General features: G+C 44.9%; 1 protein-coding gene across 1 annotated transcript in view; it reads left to right on the top strand.

Moving 5' to 3' along the window:
* KIF3A (kinesin family member 3A) overlaps positions 1-27,117 on the top strand; it is a 1,370,456-nt gene that overhangs the window by 1,263,363 nt on the left and 79,976 nt on the right. The window contains exons 14-15 of the mRNA XM_069623529.1: positions 942-995; positions 1,105-1,173. Coding sequence (XP_069479630.1) covers positions 942-995; positions 1,105-1,173 — 123 coding nt within the window. The remainder of the gene's footprint in view (positions 1-941; positions 996-1,104; positions 1,174-27,117) is intronic.

The following is a 27,117-nucleotide window of genomic DNA, read 5'->3' as shown; positions in this document are numbered from 1 at the left end:
GGGGGTTTCCACTGACGACTCGGGGGGCGACACTCTGCATCGGGAGGTGGCCGGGGATCTCGTTCCCAGAGTTTTTCCGGCCATTCTTCTTCCTTGTCCCGGCACTCTAGGAAGCGTTGTCACCGGTCGCATTCCCCGTACTCCTCAGAGGATGGTGCCTCGAGGAAAGTGGCATGCCTGACAAAGTCCTCGACTCCAGAGGAATGGGTTGCCTTTAATGAGCAGATTTTAGCGATATTTAAATCTCAGGGCAGAGCATAGCATTTCCAACAACAAGCATAGCTCTGAACGAAATTAAGCCACCAACACATAGGTGAAATTGATTACACGCCTTCACACCTATACAATTATCACTGACATTGCAGGTAAACATTTAAGCAGCAAGCCTGCCATAGTGCCATGACGCCTAGGAGGAGGGTCTGCACCAGCAACAATCAGTACCCTTTTCAAAGACATGCATGCCCATCTTAGAAATCTGATAGTGTTCCTCTTTTCTGATGCCTGCTTTGCATGTGCCATCTCCTCTGCCCTGTGTACTTATCTCTTCCGATCTTGCTCGGGAGGAGCGAGCAAAAATGCATGCACAGGGATTCCTCTTCATATTTCGAAAGTGGACACTTTTTTTAGAATGTTTTTCTAATCCTGCCTTAAGCAGCTGTCATTGCAAACCAGTTGACAAGGATGGGGAGATCGAGGAATACTGGAATCCCCACTGAGGTTAGCGTTATGAGTGTTGCATCCATTGTAGGGGCTTGTGTAGGTTTTAATCAGCCTACGACATGGAGATGCCTTATCGTAATCAAATAATGTACAGTATGTGGGTATAATTTATAGGCATTTATTTTAGCACGGATGATCACTTTGGAATAATGTTCACTAACCTGAGCTCTCAGAAAGTGATATCCAATTGTTGAGTGACTTGTGTCATACTTTGTTTTTAGGAAATGGTTGAAAATTATGTTCACTGGAATGAAGATATCGGAGAATGGCAGTTGGTAAGTTAGATTTTATGATATTCTAAGCAATTATTACCAAAACGCAAACGCAATGACTTTTAATTTTATGAACATAATTGGTAAATAACTATTTTCTTTTTTATTTAAGAAATGTGTTGCCTATACTGGAAACAACATGAGAAAGCAGACACCAGTGCCTGATAAAAAGGAGAAAGATGTAAGAGAATGTATTACAATATGTTGCTTGTTCAGTTTGGTTTTTTTAAACATGTTCATACCCTCTACTTCACAAGCTATTTCTTAGTTTCCACACGGCAGGCATTTGATTTGAGCTGCTTTATATATTTGCTTTCCTTGTGCCTCCTGCTTCTTGGACACAACATTAAAAAATGATTAGCTGCCACAACCTCATCTGGTTGAATAGTCCAAAGTTAGTGTAGTACTATACTCAGTACTGATCTAGGGCCACTAAGGAAAATGAATGGTTAGTTTAGCTCCTCTCCCCATCGCTACTGAATGAGAGGATCGCTGTGAATGTAGTTCACATGCCCTGCAGAACACTTAAACTGCTCACGCTGTATGCAGTGGTGTCTGGTGATTTTTTTTTAACTGGAAGGGCGTAAATGTATGTGCATAACAAAGGGGCTTGGTGGGTACTCCCCCCGCCCACCCCAGAGTTTTGTTTTTAAAATAATGGCCTAAAATTGTCTATTTTAAGGTACTTTCTGTGAAAAATTGGGTACAAAGCTGCACAGTTAGCAATCAGTTTTGTTTGGTAGCACATGAAAACCCCAATAAATGCAAGTCACCAACAGTGCAGAGGACCATTTTGCAACACATTTTCATGATGCCTTTGCCTGCAACGTATGCCAGTATATAAAACATGCTCATGCTGGCAGTGCCAATACATGTGCGTGAATGTTGCAGTGATGTATGCCAGTATTACCGCATAAGGCCTCCCAGCCAGTAAGAACAATTTCATGCAACAGAAAGTATATCCAGACTGGCTATATCAAGATAGGCCAGTGTATCACACAATCACACTCATTTTTGCTTTTACCCTTGTTGCAAAGTACAAAAATGCCATGATACACAAAGAATATATGGTTAGACTGAAGCCACCAATGTAAGCAAGTATAGCTATGTAATAACACTCTTCATGTTTGTTTTATCCCTGCTGCAAAGTATAAATGTCATGCCACATTAAGACAGTAAATGCAGACTGACACTACTAATGTAAAAACTGCCATGTCACATTAAGAAAGCATATGTAGACTGCCACTAGTAGTGCCAGTATGCATATACATTCTTAACGTACCATGGCATTTTTCTTCTTTGCATCAAGGGTAAAGCCAACATAAGTGTTATTACCTGGCTAGACTGGCCTACATCTAGCCAGATAATACAACTTACTTAATAAAGGATTATCAATAATACTTTACTTTATCAAGGATAAAGCAAACCTAACAGTTAAGTCAAGGTTTGGATTACCCTTGATGTACAGTTACTGTGCATCAAGGTTAAAGCAAATATAAGTGTTATTAACTGGCTAGACCGGCCAACATTAAATCTAGGCCACTCTAGCCACGTAATAAAATGTATCATTTGGGTGCTTTACCTTTGATACACTGTATCGCGCATCAAGGGTAAAGCAACATAAGTGAAGCATAATCACGTGGCTAGATTGGCCTACATTCAATCTAGTCCAGTCTAGTCACGTGATAACACTTTACTTATCACATTGCTTGCTTTACCCTTTATGCACGGTACTGTGCATCAAGGATAAGGCAAAAACAATACTATACCCTGAGTAGCCCCCACCTGTACATTTAGGGCTTGGGGCCAAAACACAAATGCACAGACACACTTCCATCCGTGCATTAACACATCATTCATACAACTCCTTTCATGCACACATTCATAAAATCAAACACACCAACATACATACTACATTAAAAAACAAACACACATGCCTGCATGCATCCATCACACCAGCCCGAGCAGCCACAGGGAGGACTGGATGGCCCTCCCCTCCTCTCCGGGACATAGACATGCTGCCTGACAGGAGAGGAGGCCTCTCCTGTCATTCAGCGTGTTTAGATTGCGGGTCTCCGCAACGTGAACACGCTGACAGGAGAGCTTTCTCTACTGTCGGGCAGTGTGTCTATGCTGCTAGTGCAAAAATGGGAGATACCGCCGGCCAGCTCTCATTATTCTGCGCTACATTTGTTGCAGAGCCCAAAGTGCTCTGTATAGAAACAAAACACTAATTGTGCACAGGAGATGCGCCCTTGCAAAGAGGCAAGAAGCACTGGCTGCCATGCAAATAAAGCACATGGATGGATGTAGTAGCCTGCCACTCGTGGGGAGGGAGCGAGATGGGGAGGTACTGTCTATATGTATGTATTGGCTATATAAAGCACACACCTAGCTGGGAAGAAATGGAGCGCTGTACAAAGGTGACTCAGCCTGCAGGTTACAAATAAGGGTGCAGGGATAGCAGAATAACTTAAATAGATAGATGGGGAAGGTGCAGTTGAGCTCCAGAGGGGAGAATTGGGGTTGAGTGAAGAGATTTCTCCCTGCACTGCTAGTACATAACTTGTCTCAATCTACTGACACTGTCTCTGCAGCAGTAAATCTGTATGGATCCCAATAGCTATCCATGAACACCTTAGCACACAGCTAGATTGAATCATTATGCTGCCCACATCTGTATGGTTAATTACACTGCAGTCCATATCTGGCACACAATCTGGCCTGATTCAGTGTTTTTCAGCCTTCATACCTAACACATAGCCATATATACTGATTTTATTATTTATGCGCACTACAACTGTCTAGCTTTTGATATCCATCCCTGAACACCTAGCTCTATAGTTATATTGAATCATTGTGTTAGCCTGCACAACCATTTTAATTGGTATAGCTATTAATACCGCTGACCCAATAACGCTAAGCTAGTTTAATTCTGGTTGTGGCTGAAATCCTAGCTAGAAGTCTTGACTCATTGTGTTAGACTACATGGCTAGCAATTGTCTAGACTGAATTTGTTGTTAGTATCCACTACATCTGTACAACTAAATATATTTGCTGCATCCATACCCAACACATAAGCTGCTAATTATTGAGTTATTCATCACAACAATTTTGCATCTCAACATACTGTTCACTGCATACTGAACACACAGCTGAATTTCACTCTTAGTAATTGCTTGCATACCAAGCACATAGCAACATAGATTCTATTGATGTGCACATTCACACAATAGAGCTAGAATGAACACTGTTTTGGCCCCACTCTTATATGGCTCTTTTATACTATAGCCTGCATATAAAGAATACAACTGAATTATATTAGACCACAGCTGCATAGTTGACTCACTGAATTGCCTGGTACCTAGCACATAGCTAGATTAACTTGATTGGATTTATACACGCATCCATAACAACTGTTTAACTTAGCATCGATACATGACCACCTAGTGCAGAGCCAGATTTGATTCTTTGTACTTCCCTGTACACCAAACATGTTAGAAGCCTTTCTCATAGTGCTTTGCTCATAACATCTGCGTGATAGATTTACACACTTTTGCACTTCTTAACTACTTCATGGCTCCGCCATGTGTCTGCATCCCTCACATTTAGGGAGGTTGAATCAGTGTGTGTGCCCCACAATAGCTGCAAACATATTACTGCTACCTATATACTTAGTACATAACTAGATTAGTTTTACTAGTACCTACGTATCGAACACATGCAGGCTATGGTTACCAATTAACTACAGACCTTAACTCACCCTCATATTCCCATAATAATTGCATAGCTCATGGTATTTCGTCTACACCCCTATGAATAACTGGTTGGTCTCCCCATCTTTGCATGAACAACTAGCACCAAACTAAATCAACACACCTATTATACCTATTATGTCGTATTTAGTCCTGTCTCACTGAAACTAGGAACCTCACACAGAGAAACAAACGCAAACAATTCCTCATAAATTTTGTATCATAATCACCATAGCCACATGCACTGCTACACCGAAGGAGCTCTTTCCATTTCCATGGACCCCTGGAAAAAAATCTCATCTGTATAGTCTACAAGCCAATTGGCCTATAGTTTTCTCAAAATAGTTCCATAATCTCACAGAGGGATATGGAATCCTTAAATGAACCAACTACAAACGCAGGCCTGAAAAAATCAAAAGGTAAATATCACCCTTAACATCTCCACCGACGGTATCGCCCTCTATCCCCCAATCCTCATCAACTATAGGGTGAAAACTCAGTAACTAGATGCCTAGAAACTGCAAAGATAGCAGAATCAAAAAGGAAGAAAGAAAAAGGGTGAGAGTCGGAAGCAGCTCTCACTACTCCTTCCGATCAGGCCTCCAAGATTCTACAGGCTTCCCACTACCTCATCTCAAGAGACCATTGACTGCTTTTATCTCCAGATACCTGCACCCAGCTGAGTCTCATTACTGTGGCCTTTCCTTGGTACGAGAAACAGGACTCACTAATGACCTAACATCCTTGCCTGCATTTACCCCAACAGCCATTTAACCAACCAGAAGACAGGGCTTGCAAGAAAAAATACTTGTTACTTCATTCATCACTAGACACCCTGCACCACCCACCACAACGGCGCAACTGGAACTGAGAGATGTGCCAAACCCCAAGAAGAGCCTGCTATGCCTTTTTTGAATTTGAAAACCTTAACGTTGAGCCTTGGGAAACTAACAAAAGCAACCTTGAACCACCCGAAAACATTGGTCCAAGCTGCTAAACCCACCCAAAAATGACAGGCACAAGATACCTCCTAATCAATGCACGTTCTGTCTCCAAGTACTCCTCTGACATTTTTTACATTCTCTCCAAAGACCAGATAGACTTGCTCTACATCAGAAAAACTTGGCTCTCAAATGATCAGTCCCTGGTTATCCACAAAAGTATCCCACCAGGCTTCAAGATCATCTGTGCTAATCCCAACCATAGGACAGCAGGTGGTAACTGGCCGAGACTCCAGGGTAATCTCAATACCCTTTATTGACATCATGCCAGACTGTGAATCACTTGTGCTGACCTGCTCCGTCTCTCCCACAGTTAGCTTAAGCTTCCTCTTAATCTACTGACCTCCCTCTTACAGCCCACAATTTGCATACAAACCTGCTGATGCTTCCTCAATGCTGCCTGTAGATTGCCAATTACTAACTGTACTTTGAGATTTAAAAATTTTCTCAAAAAAGAAGACAACGCTATTACAAAGTCACTTGGAGCGAACCTTTCTGCATTACGCCTCAAACGTATAGTGAAGGGTCCCTACCGCATACCTGGGTACACTATGGATGGCATTTTTTGTAATGAAAACATAATTGCCGTCTTCTCCCCAGTTTACCTTCCCTACTTATCTATCCCGTTTACAATATTCAGAGACATCGTGCCTCAAGGATCTTCAAAAGCACCATCAACCATGACCAGACCGTGAAAATAAATATACATCAATCCCCTGCTAGAAAGACTAGAAGCATCCAAATGTACAATCTAGACACCTGGCATTTTGCCCACCATCAACAGTTATGACTTTATGGGGCTGAAGTACTCAAAGCAAAGAAAGCACACTACTCCAAACTCATTGATTTGGTATGACATAGCGAAAGTGAAATGTATAAAATCAGGGAATTCAAAAACCTGACAGCCTGCACCACAATCCCTACCCCTACACCTGAGCTCTATGGTGAGATTGCTGCACATTTCAACCAAAAGATCCTCAGCATCCAGGATCACTTTGAAAATAGACACTCCCACCCACATGCTACCAATGAGATCACACCAACACCTCCCACTATCTTCTCCTATTTATTTTTCAGCCTTCGGTCTTCAGTGGACCTTCAACCAACGATTGACTCATGCAACCCATCAAGATCCCCTGAGGATCCATGTCCTCCCAATGTTTACAAATCAATCCTGAATTCTCCAGGCTTGGTACCCATCTTCCTATACCTCCTCAATGACTCCATCAGCACCATAAGAGTCTGATCACTGTTGAAATCTGCATACATCAGACCTTTGCTTACAAAGCCCAGAGCTGACCCATACGACCCAGCCAGTTATCATCCCATCTCAATCACACCTTTGATTAGGAAACCTCTAAAAGAAATCTGAGATTTCTGATGGTGACAACAACACAAGCTGAGATTTGGAAATATAGCCAAAACGCTCACTGGCCCAACTTAATTGTCTTCATAGATGGGTATCTGAACAACTGTTTTGCTGGTGGGGTTGGTATAGTGACATTAGTAAAAAAGAAAATATGAATTCAGGCTTAACATAAGCTGCTCGCTCCTCTCCCCAGTGTTTTTATTAATACAATGTTGATGAACACAGCTCACCTCTACTATCAAGGGATTAGCAACCATCTCTGTTTAGATGACTGGGTGAACTGGACCTCTTTATTGCTCAACCCCTCACAGCCCCCCATCAGCATAAAATCAGCGTTGGACATCATAAACTGTTTGAAGGACTTTGTACACATTTAGGAATCATTCCTGTGCCAGTGCTTGTAGAGCCATTTTCAATAGTGTGCTTATTACATGGAAATGGCTATGGTCACTGACACTTGGGTGTCTGCAGCTTTCTCTGTGTAATACCTTGTTGTCAGGGCTGTAATAACGGCATAACAATCTGTGGGTTCCTGGGTGTTGTGCCTTTTTTACACCCTTGGCACAAAACAAGTGGTAATGGATCTGTCATGTACATGCATGATGATCAGCAGTACATTGAATCCTTCTGCATTCTTCTTTGTGGGTGTAAAATGCAGGTGGAGTCCACAGGGATGCTTTTCTCTCTGCCTGCATCAAAAGTAGATGCGGCCGGGGAGGATGATTGCATAGTTGATGCTCAATTCACACTTCTCGTTTGTGTTGCACATGCTGCTTAAAGTTATCATCCACTCAAAAAGTACTTAGAAGATTTAAGGTGACATTTTGGCCCCCTTTATGGAAGATGCGCTGGAATAACGGGTGCGTCTGCGGAAAAGCCTCAGGATGAAGAAGTAAATCGAGTCCTTCACTATTGGATATTACAAGAAGGAATGCTCACTCCTTTGCAAGGTCAGGGTTTCTACTTAAGCTCAGAGATTCCCTGGGCAGAAATTATTTTGCACTGTGGTAGACTTTACTCCTAGTACCCAGTGAGGCTGTTTTTACAAGTTCTGGACGGTTGGACATTTTCACCATACAAAACCATCAGCAAATTCTGCTAAGTTTCCAGTATGGTACCCGCAAAACAGGCAGCTTCCCTGAATCTGCTCACCCCGTTCATCAGGAGAGGGGAGAGTCTTCTCTAAATTTCAGAACCTGATGCCTTCTCAAGTAATCAAACATTTATTATACAGACTTAATCAATGTGGGCCTCTTTTAATGCCAGCTGCATCAAGGCCTCTCAATCCTCTAACAGTCTCACCCTTACCAGAATTCCTTCACCCTGCTCTGCTTGCCCCTTCATCTCCCCCATGCATATCTTGTACAGATCTACTAGATCCTGATAAAGGGAATGCTTCTGATCCTCAATTTGATACAAAAGCTGATCTCATGTCTTCTGCCAGAGTCTCCCACTTACTGGGCCCCAGAGTTGACCACAAGTGAGATCCAAACCAGCATCCATATAAGGATGCTGTTGGGACATGTGCTAAAGTGGCCAAGGGATCATCAACAGACATGTCGAACCCAAATGCGAATTTGCTTTCTTGTTTAATTATTCGATTACCAAGCAACACTGGAATTGGTCCTAACTAAGGACATGTGGTGATTTTTAGGATTTTTACAAGTTATCCAGGCTTCCTTAGGACTGTGGACCTCAGTCCTTTCCTCTTCTGCTTCTACCCCTCCCACTCAAAGGAGGACCATCTTTGTGGCAGAAAACACTCACAATCTCTGGGATTTATAGTGTCCCATACTTCTTTCTTTGCTTTTGCATTGTCTTTCTTGTATCACTCTGGTCTTGTCAGGATGTTGCAGTGTGTTTCAGAGACTGTGTTTGCCTGGCACTACCGTCACCCCTGCTATCTTGGATAATCTGGTTAGGGGTCAGGTGTCCTACATTTTAAAAGTAGTTGTACTAAAGAAGTTGTCAGGATTTTCCTCCTCTCTGCAATGAGCAGACTCAATTCCCGGTGTGTGTGGCTAACAGCTAAGCACTTCACACCACTGGATGATCCTTCCCAATATCAAGGGTGGGTGTTTGTCTCTTTCTTCTTTCTCTTTTCACCTTCCATCCCTCTTTTCCCTACTTGCTGCCTGCGCCCTCCTTGCTGTTCTCTCGCCTCTTTTCCTCTGTTTGCATCTTTTCTCCCCTTCATCCGCTCTCCTCCTTGCCTCATCCTTGCTTCCCCTCTGTTAGTCTTTGTTTCCTGTCTTCACCGTCTCACTTCTCCCTTTCTCTGTTTCTTTTCCGCTGTCCCATCTCCTTACTGCAACAACAAGCTCACATCATTTGTTCTGCATTGGTTCTTTCATAGATTCACATGCTTTGAAAAAGGTACCTGTCGTCAGGCTGGAAATTCTTGGTTACATATTCCCCATTTGTTATAAAGAAGAAAAAGCAGTGACTACTACAGCATATCTCGCTAATGTTGCGTCCTTTTTCCCAGCAACCAATGGCCATGTTCAGATTTTAAATGCAAGTCATGCTGAGAGGAGTCCTTGACTTTCACTGAAGAAAAAACTGAATTTAATGACGAGATCATCTCGGGAAAACTGAATTTGAAGAAAGAAGGACATTTTTTCTGCTTAGTAGATAGGTTTACTGAGAAACCTTTTACTGTTTTGTGGAGAAATTGGCTGGAAGTTGATTTCTTTCCACACACACAGTATTTACTGCCTTCACTCTCATCTCTGTATATATGAAACACTGGTATGTTTCCGTACTTAGCTGATACAATTTATCAATGTTAGGTTGCACTGTGCTGTCCAAATGGAAAAGTGCATCTCTGTGTTGCCTTTCAAGTCAACAACAGCTATCATTTTAACAAACGGAATGAGCACGGGTCTATGCGGTTACCTTCAACTTCTGCTATTGCAAACATTCAAAATAATTTCAAGTTACTTCTTTCCAACCTCGCTTCTCTTCACACAGGGCACAGCAGTTCCAGTGTGAATGAGCAGTTAATTACTGTCTCAACGTTTCAGTCTCTAAAGAGTGAAACGATGTAGGACGAATGCCTCCACACAAGCTAAAACTGAAAGTAGGTGCTGTAATTATGCTACTATGCATTTTATGCCATCACAGGGACTCTGCAATGGAGCAAGGTTGACAATTACGCGTCTACAAAGACACATCATAGAGGCCCGTGTAATCGATGGAACTAAGATACTGTCCTTATGCCACGCATACCTCTCATTTTATCTGATACAAATATGCCTTTCAAATGCAAAAGAAGACAGTTACCTATACGTTTAGCCTTTTCAATTACCATTAATAAGTCACAGGGACTTAACACCCCCTTACTGGAAGCGATCAGTGGTAATTCCGATACTTAAGAAGGGGAACAGAAGTGACCCTATGTATTACCGACTGATTTTGACCTTTAAGATATGCTAGAACAGCGTATGTTACGCCAGGAATGGCTAGTATTATGGAAGACTGCAAGATATGTCAAGGTTTTAGCACATAAACTCTTAAAGATGGGAACAGGCTTCTGGTATGCTGACTAAATTGGCACAAATATCCTTCCTCTGAGGGGAAAATCTTCCAATAGGCAGCCTACCCTCTTTCAAGGAAAACATACACCAAAGTCATAAACCTCCAGATCAGAAGAAATACCTACAAAAACCAGTGATCCTGGGCTCAAGGACTGCATTCTTCACACAACTCTAAAAATCTCAGGCCTTGGAGTACTTGGGAGCCGCTACAAGACAGGCTGTCTATGGCCAGAAAACATAGTGCATCCAAGAAATAGCAGTCGTCTCCAACTGCACAGTAGATGGGCGAGAAAGAGCATAGCTAAAAGAAATCTACAACCTCATCTGCAATACTGTCTGAGTAGTTTTACACACGCTAAAGAGTCTTTGTCGTCTGCCCAAGCAAAGACGATGTCGATGACCATGTCGTCAACGATATTGTTGACGGGAGGAAAGACATCATCAAACAAAACAATGTTGTTGCAGAGAGACTCCTCATAGTCAGCAGTCTTGTCTGTCACGAACTGAAGTAGTTGGATCCTGCAGGAGTGAAGCTGGCCCACAAAACCCCCTAAGCCTGCCAGCCCAACAATCCAGATACTTAACAACTATTGGCCAGGCAAACCCAAGGGCAAAGGGGAATGGATAAAACAACAAAAGACAACAACTCCCACTGCAGGTACTTCAGACTCAGAATGCCTCCTCTGGAACGTATTTGAATCAGTAGGGTTCCTAAAAGGAAAGTACAACCTTTAATAAGTACTGTGTAATAACTTATTATCTAACTACACTCTCTATGTAATGTGTTTTCAAATTACCTGTTGCCTAAACTTGATTTGCCCTTAAGCTGCTTCAGAAAGAAAACTGCTTCTGCTAAAGATGCTGTGTAAATCTTATCTTCTATTTGTCTTTCATCTCTCTTCTCTCCTTAACTTCTGGCTTTTTCTTTCTTTAAAAATATTATTCAGAAAATGTTGCTATTACTATCATTCTATTCATGAATGCTATACTTCTGTGTTTATCTTCTTTTTTAGTTATCAAATATATTTATAGATATATCTAATTACCTTATATTTCTTCTGAGATCTCTTTTAAAAAATATCTGCTGACAAATCTACATGTTGAGAAGTGTAGGCTTCCTTAAATAAGTTCCATATAGACTAAGTTGAAGCTCTCTCTTTGAAAAAGAAATTGAGTCGTTTATAAATTCCGAATTGTTTCTTCTGAAGAAGTCTCTAATTCCTTACGGTCCGTTACGCAATGAAACATGAGGCAAACTACTTCCTAAAATGGCCACGATGCTACGCGAGGCAAATCCAACGTCCTAAAATGGCCACGACGCGACGTTACGTCGCAAGGTCCTTTTTTCGAAACCGCGCGCATTAACATCAACGATACGCGCTATTCACTCGCTACTATTAGACACACACAATGTTTACGTTAATATTGTTAGATTCACAACGAAAAAATGATCCGCTCGCCTTGTTAGTTCAGAAATACTGGTTAGCAAACATTTTGAAGCCTTATTTCTTGTGAGTCCAAAAGTAGTGTTGTTTCCACAAAAACTATTACATATTCCTTTTCAAAAAGAACATCTTAATAGCTCCTTCAACCTCAATCATCTTCTGATCGACAGTCTTAAGTATTTCTCAAATAAATGCTAAAAAAAATACACTTAGCTTAGTCTTTGTGTCTTCTATAACTGTTCTGCTGCAAGCTAACTGTTATGAATGGGAAATCTTCTTCTGTAGCCTTCTTCTTCTTCTTGCTTGACTTGTATTTCTAATAGTTAACTTAAGAACTGAATGAGAAATTCTAACCTTTCAAATTAAAAACTATAACTTTATTTTTACTAGAGCTACAAAATATATGACCTACTCAGATGCAGACTTTAATGAAAGGCAGTTTAGAACTATTTAGAACATTCCAATGACAACACAATGCTGCCTGCTGTGAACTAAACCAATCACTGTTGGCAAGGTGTTCCACCATCTTGACTAGGGAGCTTTTCATCTTTCTATAATGAAAGTGAGTAAAAGAAATAAGAGTGAGCTTAAAAAAAAATGAAATCTTTTAATTCTCTACCCAGGGTTTGTAAAATACTTGAACTAACCCCCTTTTCTAACTTTCCTGAAATTATATTTAAAACAACCTATTCTCATAGAGCCCTTGCCAATGTGAGGTACAAAATGCGAAAGCCTGACACTGTCATCAATGAGATTAATAACACCATTAGTAACCGTCTACGGTCCCATCATCTACCACATCATCGTCCACGAAAGAGAAATGAATGTTGTTATGGAAGGAAAAGCAAAAAGAAAACTGTTTCGACAGATTACTGCGCAGCATATTTGGTTGAAGGAGAATTTGTTGCAGGTTTTTAGACAAAATGTGCTGCATATATATGTGGGGGGTGGGTTTAGGGAAATAATTATTGCGGTGGGTTTAAGGGGGCACGGGAAGGTCTCCCCCACATATGTGTGTATCAAAATTATCTGTAAAAAGAAAAAGATGAATTCTCCATCAACCCAATGTATTCGATCAATTTGCCCCTAAACCAAAAAACCCTACTCAGCGACTTCATTGACGAGGGGAAAGCTCTCAAAGAAAAGTCACCACTCCTCTCCTTGAAGAAGAAAAGAGTTGCTTCAAGATCAAGTTACCCTGATACAACACAAACCGGTGTCGCCGTAATCCCAGAGGTAATACCAGATCAAATATGGGACTACCATATTTACACAGATTTCGCAGCTCAGCAGGGTTTGTCTTCATGGGCCTCTAATCACATTATAAACACTGTAGTCAACATTTGTCACAGATGGCTTAAAAACACACCAACTCCCATAGATGGTTCAAGGGTTTTTATCAGACATTTTTGGAAGGGCCTCCCTGTCAGTAAAGGCAATCTCCTTATCTGTCTAACCTCCCTCTGGGACTTTCTAGACCGGAACTACACTACCGTTGAGGTAGTTCTAAGCGGTTGTATAGTGGTACCCTCCAGGTACTCCAACCCCAATCTGTCTCCTTCCTTTCACGCCTTGATGTTCCTCTCCCTGTTTCTCATTGCTGTTCTACCCTTCTCCCGTTGCTGTCCTCCTTCCAACAGCCCCCACCTTCTCTCCTCGTTATTCTTTTTTTGTTCCCCTGATGTCTCCCTCTCTCTTTGTACAGTCTATTTGCACCCTCTTTGGCGTTTTGAGGATACTGATCTGCTGTTTGTAGTAGTTATTGTTGTGGAGCTCTGGTGTGGATGCTGGAGCATGGTGTGTTCTGATGTAATCTGGCAGTGAACAGAGTTCCTTGCAGCTACTCTGTTTGGCGCTGCGCTGGTCCTAGTTTGCCGGATTGATCAGATGACTGGAGTAGTCTCCCTGGCGACTCTGATGACCTTTAAACTTGCGGGCGGTCAGCCCAGGCTTTTGCTGTCTGAAATGGAAACTGACGCAGCACTTGGGTGAAGAGGTATGGGTTAATTCACAGTGGTACTCTTCATATACATGCAGGCACATGGAGAAAGGACAGGAACTGGGGCCTTCTCAACTGCCATCTTCCCTGGCTTCAACTTTGATAGACCTCCCACCCCAGACTGAGAGGGGTCTCAAACCCTCTTGACCAGGCCAAATCACTGACCTTCTCAGAAATTTCAGATACTGCGTTTAATCAGATGTCCAATGGTGCAGTTCTCCAAGACAACAAAGGTTATGTTACATGGATGGCCACCCACATGTATAAGCCACGGTACCAGACATTCCTTTTAAGGGAGACTAGGTATTCAGAAAGAAAATCGATGAGGGCTTAAAAGCAGTACAATTGGACACAGACACTGCAAGATCCCTGGGCTCTTTGCAGCACAAAAAAGCTACTGTCCCTTTTGAGGTGCAACAGGGAGGTCCTCTTCTGAAACTAGTGCTGGCCAATCGTATCATGGTCAGACCGTCCATACCCAAGGCTGTCTGAGACAATACCAAGGGTGCAGGAAAGAGAACGATTACAACTGCACTGCAAGAAGCAGAGGCTCCACACAATCAAAGGCTTGATCTGGAAAAGGCCCACTTCTCCTTCCATAGAGAGCATAGCAGCATTTTACGCCTCATGGTCTAAATTAATAGCAGACAAATTGGTGCAACAAATTGTAAAAAATGGTCTGAACTTCAAGATATACCATGGCAAAAGCAGTATCTGGGATACTGAATTCTACTCGAAGAGGTGGTTAGAAGCATGCTAAAGAAGGGCGCAATTGAGAAAACCTCCAAAATAGAGTGAGGCAAGGTGGTTTACTCAAGGTATTTTCTAGGAAAAAAATGGACGGAAATTGAAGACCCATCCTGGACTTGAGAAAACTGAACAAGTTCAACAAAAGGAAAAGTTCAAAATGATCACCCTGCGAGACATTATCACCTTAATTCAAGACAGTGACTAATTGAAGTCACTAGACCTTCAAGACACATACTTCCATATAGCAGTATACAAAACCCTAAGGAAATACCTCAGTTTTGTATTGAAGGCAAAGTATTACCAATTTAAAGGACTGCTTTTTGGACTCCGGTCGGTGCCCAAAGTATTCACAAAGTCCCTGGATAGTGTAGTAGCCCACTTCAGATGCAATGGGACACCACATCTATACATATTACCACAATTGGATTGTTTGGCGGTGTGGGAGGCAATCTCAAAACAGATTTTGCAGTCAGTACAGATATTGATGCACATGGCTGGGCTTCTCTGTCATTTACAAGAAATTGCCCATTCAGCTTATGCAAACCTTCATGTTCCTTGGCGCTTTGATTTCCACGATGGAGTCCCTGCTCAATCCTTCCAAAGAAAGAGTGCAATCCATGTGTGTGTCAACGCTAAGAACCCAGTCATCCTGCATTCCCATAATTCAGACTTTGAATGAGGCCATTCCAGGAATTTCTCAGCACCAGGTGGTTGCCACTGAACGTTCAATGGAGGACAAGATTGCAGTTCAAAACCGTATTCTCAGACAACTCCAGTGGTGGAACCTGCGAGGAAATCTCACAAGTGAGCACCACTTTGAGAGCACCTGCACCAGGAAACAGTCATCACTGACCCGTATGTAACCAGTTGAGGAGGGTGGTCTTCTTAGACCCTTTTGCTATTACTCTGTACCATAAAAAGGCTAAGGTGCCTCTGACCAGCAATGTCCATCTTCATCCCACTAGGGCAGTGGCAACATGTGGTGCCATGTGGACAGGTATTCCTCTGCAGGACATCTGACAAGCAGGTACCCGGCCAATGCTGCACACCTTCACCAAGTATTATTGCTCAGAAGTGCAATCTAAGTGATGCTAGTGTGGGCAAGCAATGCTGCAGCATCTGTTCCAATACGGAGAGCCTTAACTGCCTACCACATGTCAACACTGTAATACGGTTATTACCTTACATGCATGTACTGCTTTGCAAATCTATTCAAGACCTTCTGCTGGAGAAGGAATTGGTTACTTATATGTAACTAGTTCTCCAGCATTTGTATTTTTCATAGATTCACATGTTACAGCCACCACCTCCGTAAAAGCTGTAATAGTTCCAAGGAACTACTTTGACAGGTTAGAATCTGAGCATGACCTCAAAGGGATAGAACTGAGCACTCAACGTCCCAACGTGCCTGATCTGAATGACACTTGGCCTAGTAGGATCGTTGTCTGTCTTTCCTCTGTTTCCCCTCCCTGCCTCGTCGCGCCTTGAAGCACTTGTGCATAGGCGCGTTATAAATGCCATATCATATCATTAACTGAGGGGAAAATTACCCAAAATGAGGTAGATAGGCTGCAGTAGTCGCTGCTTTTTCTTTATCATAACAAATGGGGAATATGCAATTGAGGATCCCTGGCTTGATGGCAGGGAATTATATGTAGTGTTTGAATCTGTGAAAGATACCCATGTTGGCCAATTGAAGTTACTGGAAAGTAGCTAACTTGTTGGTCTTCCTTGTCTTCAACCTCTCTCCTGTTTCACCTCGCAGGAAACATTTTCTTTCTGCAGCTTTCCATCCATTGACATCAATGGAGCTCCCCACATTTTTGTATTAATTTGACTGTCCTGACTTTTGTAGATAAGCAAGGCCTTCTTGGATTACTTTTCTTGCTCAGCTCATCTTTTTTGGGGTAATGGTTAGTCCTCAAGGAACCTGTCCCACCTTGTGAGAGTCCTTGTTGTCTTTATGCAGCACACAAGTTACGTGATGCAGGATACTTTGCATTCCTTTTGCTTTTTCTTTTAGTAATATTCCTGTTATTTGGGTGATGTCTTGAAGATCGGCTGGTGGCAGTGGATATTTTTCAACCGTATTTTTCATGTTTCCTACATGCACTTTTGCATTCTACTGCAATATGCCATTTTGAGTACCATGTACTCAAAATGATCTTCCCATATATTTTCTTTGCCCTGTCCTTTTGCCATGCTGTGCTTTGGCCTTTTTTGTGCCCTTTCAAATCAGGAAATTGCATATGAGGTTAACCCTTTCATTGGCAAACTCTCAAGTTTACCAGGCAAAGCAGCATTGTTCACATCTGGCCGGTTGTGTGGGCTCGAACTGTCTAGTCCCAATCCACACTTCAGTCGGGGTGCATGTCTGTTACTGGGCCAAGAGGCTGCTAGTTTGAATAGGACAGATCCTTACCGTTGGTGGGCTGGGGCGAACCTTGGATAAAAGGAGTCATCCTAAGTTGTTGTTCACATTGACCTCTGGTCTTCAGCATTGTAGCCCTCTGAAGACCCAAGTGAGACCAGTGAAGTTCTGGTGATGCCCTCTCTCTGCATGGATCACCTGAAGACCCTCGTCAGTGCTTTGACTGTTGGGCTGGTGGGATCCTTGAACACTCATTTGAGCTGACCATCTTCAACAACGTGCATCAGTCCCCATTCTGAGTTTTATCTTGGAACTTCACTGGTTGCCAGCTTTTGGCCCAAGACCACTCCTGCAGCTGCCACTCTCCAACACGGAGGTGCCTTTGTGGAGCAGTCTTTGTTGTCTCCACAAGTTTCACCTTTTACCCCTTCATTGTGGTGGTGTTCATTTCTGACAGTATGTCGTGTCATGTGGATCTCCTGCCTTTGTGGAACCACTGGTGATGGCCGTCTCATGGTGCCTGATTCACGACACTGGGATCCATCTCATAGTAGTGTGAAACCTCTGTCTAACGAAACTCCAACCTGAACACTACCACTGACCTGCAGCCAATAGACCCGCTGCATTGGAACCAACAACCGAAATAAGTGGGCATAGTGAATTTGAGAATAGGGGTGGATTCTCAGTGAATTGGCGCAAGGGGGGAGCTGGCTTACCAGTTTCCACCCCTCTTCCCACCAAAGGTTTGTATGGCCCTTAATGTCCTTAAACTAACTCTTCTTTGCCAGATTGTGATCCGTGGAGTCCTGGCCATGGACTCCCTCCAGCCCCTGTGCTTCCCCTTGAGTGTTTGGATTGGGAGAGTTCCCCTAACCTACTGAACTTAACTTTGTTTTCTTCCAAATGGAACATTTTACTTATCTTTTTCTTTTTTTTTTTTTTTTTTTAGACTTTTATTTTTGCTGGCAGAGGCAAACACAAACAGACACATCAGAGGCATATGAATAAAGTTGTGGCTTGTACATACACATACAGAACACATTAGCAAAGATGCGGCGACAGTAAAAAAAGGGAGGAGCATATCACAGGTGGCCGAAACACGGAGTCTCTGACTGAGGGACTAGGAGGATTCATCCGTTGAAGAAGTGTCATTTGAATTGAGCAAGTAACTGTTGAAGGCCGACCATATGTTACGAGGTCGAGAACGTACTGGGAGCATACACAGAAACTCCTCCTCGCAGTTTCGGGACCACGTAAGCAAATTTAACCACTTTTGGAATGTAGGGGGAGAAGGGTTTTTCCAGTTTTGTAAAACACATTTCTTGGCTATGACACAGCTCACATTTAGGAACCTAACAGTGTCTCCAGCCCCCCCAGTCCGCCACACCCCAAACAGAACCCCCATTGGATCTGGGTCAACAACAGTATCAGTGATTGCGGACAGTGTCTCTATGATTTTACTCCAAAATGTCACCAGCTCCGGGCAGTCCCAGAACATATGCAGGTGGTCGGCACCCTCCGCACCGCAGCGGGGGCACAGTCTAGGATCAGAGCGGGCAAACCTCGAGATTCTACCTGGAGTGTAATATAACCGGTTGAGTAATTTATATTGTATGGTGCGGTAACGGAAGTTTAGGGACACCTTGCTAGTGAGAGAACACATCTTCTCCCACTGCTGATCTGTGAGATCCAGGTCTAGCTCGGAGGCCCAATCAGTACGAGCCCTGGATGGAGGGGGAGAAGCGGCGGACAGGAGGAGCTTGTACAGTGAAGAGACTACCCCGTGAGCACCACCCGAGTTAGCAATGTAAGCAATTCCAGGAGAGTCCTGGGGCTCAATGGGGAAGACAGGCCAGGCATTTCGAAAGGCGGCACGAAGTCTGTAGAACTGCAGAAGCTCCAGAACCGAGCCCGAGTGTCCCGGCCTCCACGTTTGCGGTGTTATGAACTGTCCCTCCGGATAGAAGTCAGTGAGGGCACGGTAGCCCAGGGCCTCCCAGTGTCGCGCCAGGGTGGTATCGTGTGTGGGTTCCAGCCCGGGGAAGTTCCAGACGGGGAGCCATTTGTAATAGGGATGTTGCTCGTCGCAGGTTTCAAATATCTGGCCCCAAGCCTGCACCGTAGTCCGGACCGGGTCAATGGGCGAGTCTGGCACATACCGCTGGTCTAGAATCAGGGACATTACATCGGTGCCCGCTGCCGCCAGGACCTCTAGTTTGACGTGGGGACGGGGTGGAGGCCCCGGATACCAGTGGGATGCGTACTGCGCCTGCGAGGCAGTCCAATATCGCAACAGGTCCGGAGCTGTAAATCCCCCTTTGTCATAGGGTAATGACATAGCCGACCACTTTTTACGCACAGCACCCGAGTGCCATAGGAATTGAGCGAGCAGTTTGTGCAGGTTCAGGAAGTACTTTCTTCCTGGCCAGACGGGGACGTTACTAAATACATAAAGCAGCTTGGGGAGCAGTATCATTTTCACCAGCGAGAGTCTTCCGGCCAATGACAGTGGAAGAGCACGCCAGCGTGCAACCTTGGTCTCGGCCTGCTCAGCAACAGCCCGGTAATTGTCTGCCAGGAGTGAGTCCTTGGAGAGGGACACCTGAACCCCCAAGTACTTGATTCCATCCGGGGACCAGCGGAGCGGGTATTCGGTGGTGGGCTGTGTCGTGGAGCTGGTGAGGGGGAGGATCTCAGACTTAGTATAATTTATAGTAAACCCAGAGTACGTACCGATGCGGGTGATGTCACGCAGAATTGGGTCTAGGTGGGCCGTTGGGTCTCTTACAAAGAGCAATACATCATCCGCATAAAGCGAGATAATTTCAGGGGGGTCTTTCAGCCGCACCCCTTTGCGCGCATGTCTTTCCCTGACATAATCGGCCATCGGCTCTATGGCCAAGGCAAACAGAATCGGGGAGAATGGGCAACCCTGTCGAGTACCTCTGAAGAGGGGGAACAGACCGGATGTCTGGGAGTTAACTCGAACTCTGGCCACCGGTGAAGTGTATAGTAGCTGGATGTATGCTATCATTTTGGGTCCTATGCCCATATTCTCCAAAACCAACCAAGTATATTTCCACGACACCATGTCAAACGCCTTCTGCGCATCCAGTGTGACCGCAACCGCACTCACTCCCTGGTCAATGCGTGCCATTATATTAAACAGTCTTCTTATGTTATGGGATGTTGATCTCCCAGGGACGAACCCTGACTGATCGTCATGGACCATGTACGACATGACCGGGAGGAAGCGACTAGCAATCACCCTGGCAAAGATTTTGGTGTCCAGGTTCATTAGGGAGAGGGGCCTATATGATCCGCATTCGTTAGCAGGTTTACCAGGCTTAAGCAGGACAGTGATGACAGCCTCACGTAATGACGGGGGAAGGGAACCCAGCCGGAGTGACTCGTTCCAAACCTCCAGTAGTTTGGGTGCCAGAATGGCCACGTGCTCCTGATAAAACTCGGCTGTCAGCCCGTCCGGACCAGGTGCCTTCCCTTTAGGGAATTTAGATATAGCCTCAGTTATTTCGTCCAAACGGATGGGGGAATCTAATTGGTCTCTGGTTGCGGGAGAAATAATAGTCGTGGGGATCTGCTCGAGGAGGTTGCGCATTTGGACCTCGCTATGCTCGGGGGGCTGGGTGTATAATTCCGAATAAAAGTCCGTGAAGACCTCCAAAATACGCTGGTCAGACCACAGTTCCGACCCCCTGGGGTCCTTGATACAAGGTATCTGGGCTTGGCCCCACTCACCCCTGGCCAACGTCGCCAGCGTCCTGCCGGGCCTGTCTCCCTCCCCATATTTACGGGCAGCCTGCGGGCGACTAAAGTAGTGAACTTCCCTCGTAGCCTGTTCGTTAAAGAATTGGAGTTCCTCGCCGATCCGGGACAGAATGGCAGGGTCAACGGATGCAGGATAGGCACTCTCAAGTTCGCGCAGCTTGGTTTCAGAGCGAGCAAGGGCAGCCCTAATGGCTTTGAGGGCTCCCGCCTCCCTGGCAATGGACATTCCTCTGATGAAGACTTTGAAAGCCTCCCACCGGACCCCCAGAGAGGTAGCCTGGGGTGTATTGAGCTCGAAATAAGATTGGATATCGGATAGAATGTCAGCCCTAAAGACTATGTCCTGTAAAGCCAAGGACTTGAAGCGCCATGTATTAATCGTGGGGGGGGGGCCCACCCAAGTCGAGAGATAATCGGATCGGCGAGTGGTCCGATAGGGTGCGCGCCAGTATCTGAGTTTCTACCACCCTCCCCAGCAAGGCACTGGACAGGAGGAACATGTCAATTCTAGAAGAGCTATCATGGACCGAGGAATAGTGAGTATATTCACGCAGCTGCGGGTGCATTACCCGCCATGGGTCTTGGATGTCGAGGGTTGTGCTGCGCGCAAGGAGCCTGCGAGCTGCATTGGAAAGGAGCCTAGGGGCCAAGCCTGTTCGGTCCAGTGTGGTGTCTAATATGAAGTTCATGTCCCCCCCCCAGATGATCTGGACCCCGATGTATCCCAGCAATATGGAGGCCACCTGGTCAATAAAGTCGGGGGAGTCCACATTGGGGCCATATGTGTTAACTAGTAGATATTCCCTGTTGGCTATTGCGCAATGTAGGATAACATATCTCCCCTCCGGGTCAATGTAGCTCTTATGGAGCACGAACTTGAGTGACCTATGGATCATCGTTAATACCCCTCTGGCGCGGGTCGAGTAAGCGGTAGAATATCTGTGGGGGCCCCAAGAGGGTGCCATGCTCCTGGCCAGTCGGCCTTTACAGTGTGTTTCCTGCAAAAGCAGAATCTTACAGCCGTGCCTGTTGGCATAGGCCATGATCCTGCGCGTTTTAGTGTAGTTGCTTAAACCCCGGACATTCCAGGACATCACTATTGTGGACATTTCAAAGGCCTAGGGTACATCCCACAGTCGCAGCCGGGACCACGTCCTAAGTGAGAAGAGTCCGCATAGGGGGTAGCCCTCCCACCACCGTCGCCGCAGTCCAAATGTGAGATTGAGCCTTCTCGGGTGTAGAAGACCCGATGTGATGCGGCCTACCGGTCCGCCTCTGCCTTTTCCGATAACATTTCTCAAAACCCCAACAGTGCCGCCCCCCTCCCTCACTGCCCACCCCCAACTTGCAGTGTAAGTCCCCCACCCCCCCGTGCCAGTGCCATCAGTAAACCCAACTCTCCCCAAGAAGCAGAGGTCGGAGGGCGTAATCCAATACTTATCTTTTTCTTCACTTATGCAGACCTCCAACTCCCAACAATAGGTACTTGTCTGGGATAGTTGATGAGGCACTGGGCCTTCTTAACTTAGCAGGGAAGGACTTTAAAAGTGTTAGGGGCCTTATTTATTACGCACTGTATTGTTTACAGTGTTCAACTGTTTTCCATTCACTTTACTGTCTACTGTTTCGTTTTTTTATTGCTAAAATATTTCTTTATAAATCTTAATTTCGAATGGATTGTGTCCTCCCATGTGTTCCTTATCTTTGATATTTCCAATATCCAGTTTGCTGCTTTGGAAATTCTTTTCAGTAGAGGGCGCTGTGCGTCGATGACTGGTTCAGTCGATGTCGCTCGGATGCTTCCGTCCTGACGTCATCACTGATATAAGTAGCTCGCAGAGCGCCTGTTGCTCAGTTCTGTTTTCCACACTTCACAGCTTCGGTAACGTAACGCTTCGTTCTGTGTGATCTTCGAATTTCTTTGTTTTCTTGAGAGAATATCTTCGACAAAATGGCTTCCTCATCAGCTCAGTCTATTCCCTGCTCCGGTTTAAAAAAATGCAGGGCATAAATGTCCATGACGGACCCGCACAGGGTATGTCACTGGTGCCTAGAGACAGAGCATCCGTGCTCGGAGTGCAACAAATGCTTGTCGATGATGGCCAAGGCCTTGAGGGAGCGCAGAGGAAAGTTGGCGAGAGGTAGGCCTAAAAAATCTGTTACCCCGTCTAAACGTAAGTCTTCATCTGACGAGTCGAGGCCTTCGTCTCCTCGTCATAAAAAACCTAAACATTCCCGCTCTCGAAGTGGATCCCATCATTCCTCGTGGTAACGCTCTATCACGGTTTAGGGAGAAAAAACATTCTACTAAACATATTGTATATGTGTTGTTTCACTAATACGTCATACACACAAAACAGGCTGTCCCTACCAGAAGAACACCTTGTCCCTGTCTATGGCAAGCTTGCCCTAGAGGTCAGGTGTAGCACCGTCTATCTAAGAAGGATAGAGTGGAGAAGCTTTCCCTATTCAAACTACCACAATTAAAAAGCCAGTTCCAAGTAGCTGATAAAGTGTTTGGACATTCTACATTAGATAATGTCCAATTCTGGGGTCTACTAGAGCTCACTGTTTACTGTAATGTATCCTTCTTTATTAACCAGTTACTAGATGTCTCCGTAAACTTGAACTGGTATACAAACACACATGTATGGCTCTTTGTCTATAGGTGCCTAAAAATGCAGAGAAAGATCTGCAACAAGAGATATATAGAGGACCCGATCTGTCAATCAGGTCTTACTAAACTTGTGATGTCTATGACAGGTTACTCAGTACACAGATCATCAGTAGCATGAGACCAGCTCATGCTGTAAAAGGTCGACCGGCTTCATAACCATAACAATTTAGGTCATCTTCATCAGGGCGCAATAGTGGCAGAAGATTTTAACCCTGCTAGAGAAAGGTGCTAAAGAACCAGTACCTGTGGCGGAGAGGAACAAGGGTTGGTACTCCCCTTATTTTCTAATTCCAAAGAAGGACGGAGGATTGAGACCCATCTTGGACGTAAGAGACTTGTACAAGTACCTCATGACGGACAAGTTCAAGATGGTAACTTTTCGCAGATCCTTCAGGCCCTCCAGCTTCAGGATTGGATGATATCGTTGGACCTCCAGGATGCTTACTTTCATGTGCCAATCCATCACAAGCACAGACAGTACCTGAGGTTCGCTGTTAGCAACTCACTCAGTTTTGGGTTCTGCCATTTGGGCTAACCTCTGCCCCAAGGGTTTTCACCAAGCTAATGGCGGTGGTGGCACGAGTCTCAGGAGATGGGGGAATTCACGTCTACCCCTACCTGGACGATTGGCTGATCATGGCCAGTTCCCCAGAACAAGCCCAAGATCATCTTGGCTATAATCTCCACTCCCTCCACAAGCTGGGTTTCTCCCTCAACTTCAAGAAGTCCCACTTGATAACATCACAAAGGCTCCAGTTCATTGGAGCAGTCCTGGATGCATCCCTGGGGAAAAGCCTTGCCACCAGAGGTGAGGGCTCAAAACATTCTGCAGATGGTGACAAAATTCCAAAATGCCCAGCATCTTCTGGCCTTCAACTTTCTAAGGTTGCTCAGATTCATGGCCTCCTCCATCTTTCTGGTGCCAGAGGCTCGCCTGAGAATGAGATCTTTCCAGTGGGCTCTCAGGACTCATGGTCACAATTCTCAGGAAGGATGTCAGATCTCCTACAAATTCCAGTGTCTCACTGGATCTTCAGTGGTGGGCCTGTCGGGAGAACATCTTGAAAGGAGAACCGTTTGGCATCCATGGCCGCAGGTAACAGTAGTGACGGACGCCTCCTCACGGAATATTGAACCCATACCACCGATTTGTCCATCAGCGGTTGTTGGTCTCCATCGGAGTCCAAACTACACATCACCCTTTTAGAGCTGAGGGCAATCAGACTAGCGCTGAAGGCCTTTCTGCCCACTGTACGGGGAAAGAATGTCTCTATAATGGCGGACAACACAGTAGCCATGCACTACCTCAACAAGAGGTGTAGAGTCACTACCAATGCAGCTCTGGTTTTGGGCAGTACAAGAGATAATCTATCTGCAGTTCAGCTGGCCGGAGAGAAGAACACATTGGTGGACACTCTGAGCAGGCAAGGCACAGTCTCCCACGAGTGGGAGCTAGCTCAGGAAGTCCTTCAAGAGATCTTCACCCTTTGGCGAACCCCTCAAGTGGATCTGTTCGCGACCAGTGCCAACAGGAAGTGCGAATGATACTGCTCAAGGGAATTTTCCCCGAGAGGAGCTCAAGGAGATGCGTTCATGGTGGACTGGGAATTTCCACTTCTTTACGCATTTCCTCCAGTCCCTGTCATTCCTCATGTAATCAGAAGGTTCAGGAGGTTTAGGAAAACCCATGTTCTTAAATGCCCCAGACTGGGCCAGCAGAATGTGGTACCCAGACCTTCTGGACATGTCCATCTGCCCTCCAATTCGTCTTCCACAAAGAGAGGACCTTCTCTAGAGAGAGGTGGGTCGGGTTCTCCATCCGGATATCACGACTTTCAGCCTTCAGGCATGGTTTCTGAAGGGCTGAGATGCAAAGATTGGGACCTCCTGGATGACGTTAATGAAGGTTTTGCTTTCGGCTAGAAGGCCAGCAACCAAACCTTTATACTGCTGCCGTTGTAATAAATTCTGCAGCTGGTGTAGAGAATGTTGACCCTTTCTCATACAATACACCAATAGTGTTATCTTTTCTTGTACACTTGGCAACTCTGGGGCTCCAGGTTGGAACAATCAAAGGATATCTGGCAGCGCTATCCATCTTCAAGCGCACGGCAGAGGAAGTCTCCTATTTTAAGATTCCTCTAGTAATCCAATTCCTAAAAGGATTAACTAATGTTTATCCTCCAACTCCTTTTCAAGTCCCACTATGGGATCTCAATTTGGTTTTACACTATCTAATGAGTGCTCCTTTTGAGCCTCTTCATTCTTGCCCATTAAGACTGCTCACCTTGAAAACAGATTTCTTAGTGGCTATAACATCTACCCGAAGTATGAGTGAGCTACAGGCTTTATCCTGCAAGCCACCTCATACTGTTTTTCATAAAGACAGAGTGGTATTGAATGTGATGCCTAACTTTCTCCCTAAGGTGGTTTCTGAATTTCACATCACTCAGAAAATAACCTTACCATCCTTTTATCCTCCGCCGCACCTGGGGAAAGAGGAAGAAAGGCTCCACAGACTCGACCGTATTTTTTATTTTAAAATGGTTTTATTGGCATTTATAATGTACAACAATCATTGCTACCTAATTTGCTATCCTTATTGCTTGCGTACAGAAAACAAATGAACAACAACTAATACCTGTAATTACAACAAACAACCAGTCTGCATTTCCAAGTATGCACTTAAGGGCACTCTACTTTGTTTCCAGAGAAACTTCGGGACTTGGTCGCTAGGGGCTTTGGGGGCCAGTGGATGGCAGTCCAGAATGTTCTTTCTTTAATGGCTCAGTTTTTAATAAGTTCCATCCACCCCGGGAGTAAGTTTATGGATGAACGGATGAAACATGTCCCAGATGAGTGCCTTCCAGGCCTACAATGCAGGGTTTGCCTCTCCTCCCGCCTTAGACACTCCATCACCCCATACCCTAGTTTCAGCCCCAATCCACTGTTCCAGTTCTCTGTGCCATCTGGCATATTGTGGGACACCCGCCTTTTTCCATGTCATTGCAATAGCCCTCTTGGCCAACACACATACCATGGCCATGAATTTAATTAGGTGCCTAAATTTGCCTATTCTTGAGTAAGCCCCCAGGAGACATTCCTTCGGCGTCCATTCGTACCGAACTACACCGGCCTTCCTGCAAGCTTGTTCTATCTGGGCCCAGAAGCGCTGTACCCGCAGACACCCCCAGAACATATGCAACATGCCCGCACCTTCCAACACGCACCAGTGGCACCGTGGGTTTGCATTGCTGTTAAATTTAGCTATTCTGCTTGGCGTCATGTAGGTCCTATAGAGGACGTTGAGTTGGATGCATTTCTTGACACTTCTGGGGGTATGCTAGGATCCTCTCCCATTCCTTCTCTGTTATGCTGGTGCTCGGATCTGACTCCCACCATTGCTTCAACATACCAATGTTTAGGGTTG

The sequence above is a fragment of the Ambystoma mexicanum genome, chromosome 11, assembly GCF_040938575.1.
Source record: "Ambystoma mexicanum isolate Mex_15411 chromosome 11, UKY_AmexF1_1, whole genome shotgun sequence".
NCBI lineage: Eukaryota > Metazoa > Chordata > Amphibia > Caudata > Ambystomatidae > Ambystoma > Ambystoma mexicanum.
Note: the sequence above shows the minus strand (reverse complement) of the source record. Positions and strands in the feature narration are given on the sequence as shown.